The following is a 1473-nucleotide window of genomic DNA, read 5'->3' as shown; positions in this document are numbered from 1 at the left end:
TTTTTTTTTTTTTGGGGGGGGGTCTTTTATGGTACGTTGGGTTTCTTTTCTAAAGCAGGAGCTTGCAATGAAACCCCCCCACCACGTGCCCTGCAATAGGGGATCCGGAGCTGCGAGCGGCACTGGGGAGGGAAAATAAACGTCGAGACGAGCGATGGTGAAGGTCCTTTTGCAGGATCCGTCGACCTGGGTGCGTTGGGGTGGTTGCGGGGATGGCGAGGTTTCCGCATCGGAGCATCCCGGAGGATGGTCGCGCTGTCGGGAGGCTTCTCTGCATCCTCCGAGGGGACTCGCTCGAGCTCTTGATGTTATTACTGGGGGTTTGGGGTTGGTTTTTTTTTGTTTTTTGTTGCTTTCCTGTGGTCGGCGAGAGTTTGAAAATGGAAGAGAAACGAAACTACTGGTCAGAGGTTGTGAGGTTGTCCTGATGTTTTCAATCTGTCACTTCGAGGGGGAGAGTTTTCTTTATTTTTTTCTTTTTCTTTTTTCTTTTTTCCTTTTTTTTTAAAATCTTTGTCCAGTCAAATTTGGGTTGGGATGGGATCTGACCCATCAGTGGTCAGAAACCTCTGTATGTTCCTCTCTGTTTTCTTTCTTTCATATATACATATATAGTGTATGTATATACCGTTCACCTATACCTACATATATGTATGTATATACATAACCATATACATCTACAGTGTGGCTTTTTTAATTTCCTTTTTTCCTTTATTTTAAAAAAAAAAAATGCTCAAATGGCAACAACAACTTTAAAATGTATTATTGTAAAGTTTATTTTTTTTAATAATGTCTATAATGGAAAAAAAAAATAAACCAAGAACAACCAACCGAGGAGCGAAGCAGCACCGACAGCTGAGCACCCACCTCTGCCTGGGTGCCTGTCCGGCCAAGCATCCCGGGGGGGGGGCGAACGGGGGCCCTTCAGCTGCGAAAACGCAGGGATTTGGGTCAGTCTAAATATTTTGCAATGCCGCGAACAATTCCCTGACTGTTTTGCTCGGGCAGACAAGCAAACATTTCAAAGGAGCTGACACTTTCCCATGTGGCAGGGTTTGTTTTTTTTTTTTTACGTTCAATGTCTTTGTTTTTGAAAATCCCATCCCCTTGCCTTAATATCCTTTTTTTTTTTTTTTTCTCCAAGCAATCTGACAGCGCTTAAAACCAACCTGAAACATTGAGATTTGGGTCACACAAAACATCAAGCTTCTCAATTTTATTTATTTGTTTTTTTTTTCCCCCTTCCACTTTACCGCTCGTGCCAGGGAGCAGAAACATCAACCCCCACCCAGCTCTGCCCATGGGTGTCAGGGGCATCGTGGGGACCTGGGGATGCCAAAAATCGGAGCTGAAGGACCAGCTGGGTGCTGGTAGATAGGGGAGGGAAGGATGAATATTCCCTTTTGCAGCATGGAAAAAGAAAACACGGTTGATGTGGAAGTTGGCGCGGGGAAAATAAACATGTCACGTCTC

General features: G+C 44.5%; 1 protein-coding gene across 1 annotated transcript in view; it reads left to right on the top strand.

Moving 5' to 3' along the window:
* GFRA2 (GDNF family receptor alpha 2) overlaps window positions 1–950 on the top strand; it is a gene marked incomplete at both ends in the record, with an annotated part of 18276 nt that extends 17326 nt beyond the window's left edge. The window contains one exon of the mRNA XM_009708286.1: window positions 856–950. Coding sequence (XP_009706588.1) covers window positions 856–950 — 95 coding nt within the window. The remainder of the gene's footprint in view (window positions 1–855) is intronic.
* Between the last annotated feature and the right edge of the window lie 523 nt (window positions 951–1473).

This window comes from Cariama cristata, unplaced genomic scaffold, assembly GCF_000690535.1.
Source record: "Cariama cristata isolate BGI_N322 unplaced genomic scaffold, ASM69053v1 scaffold7079, whole genome shotgun sequence".
NCBI classification, from domain to species: domain Eukaryota; kingdom Metazoa; phylum Chordata; class Aves; order Cariamiformes; family Cariamidae; genus Cariama; species Cariama cristata.
The sequence above is the reverse complement of the archived record's forward strand: the minus strand, read 5'-3'. Positions and strand labels throughout refer to the sequence as shown.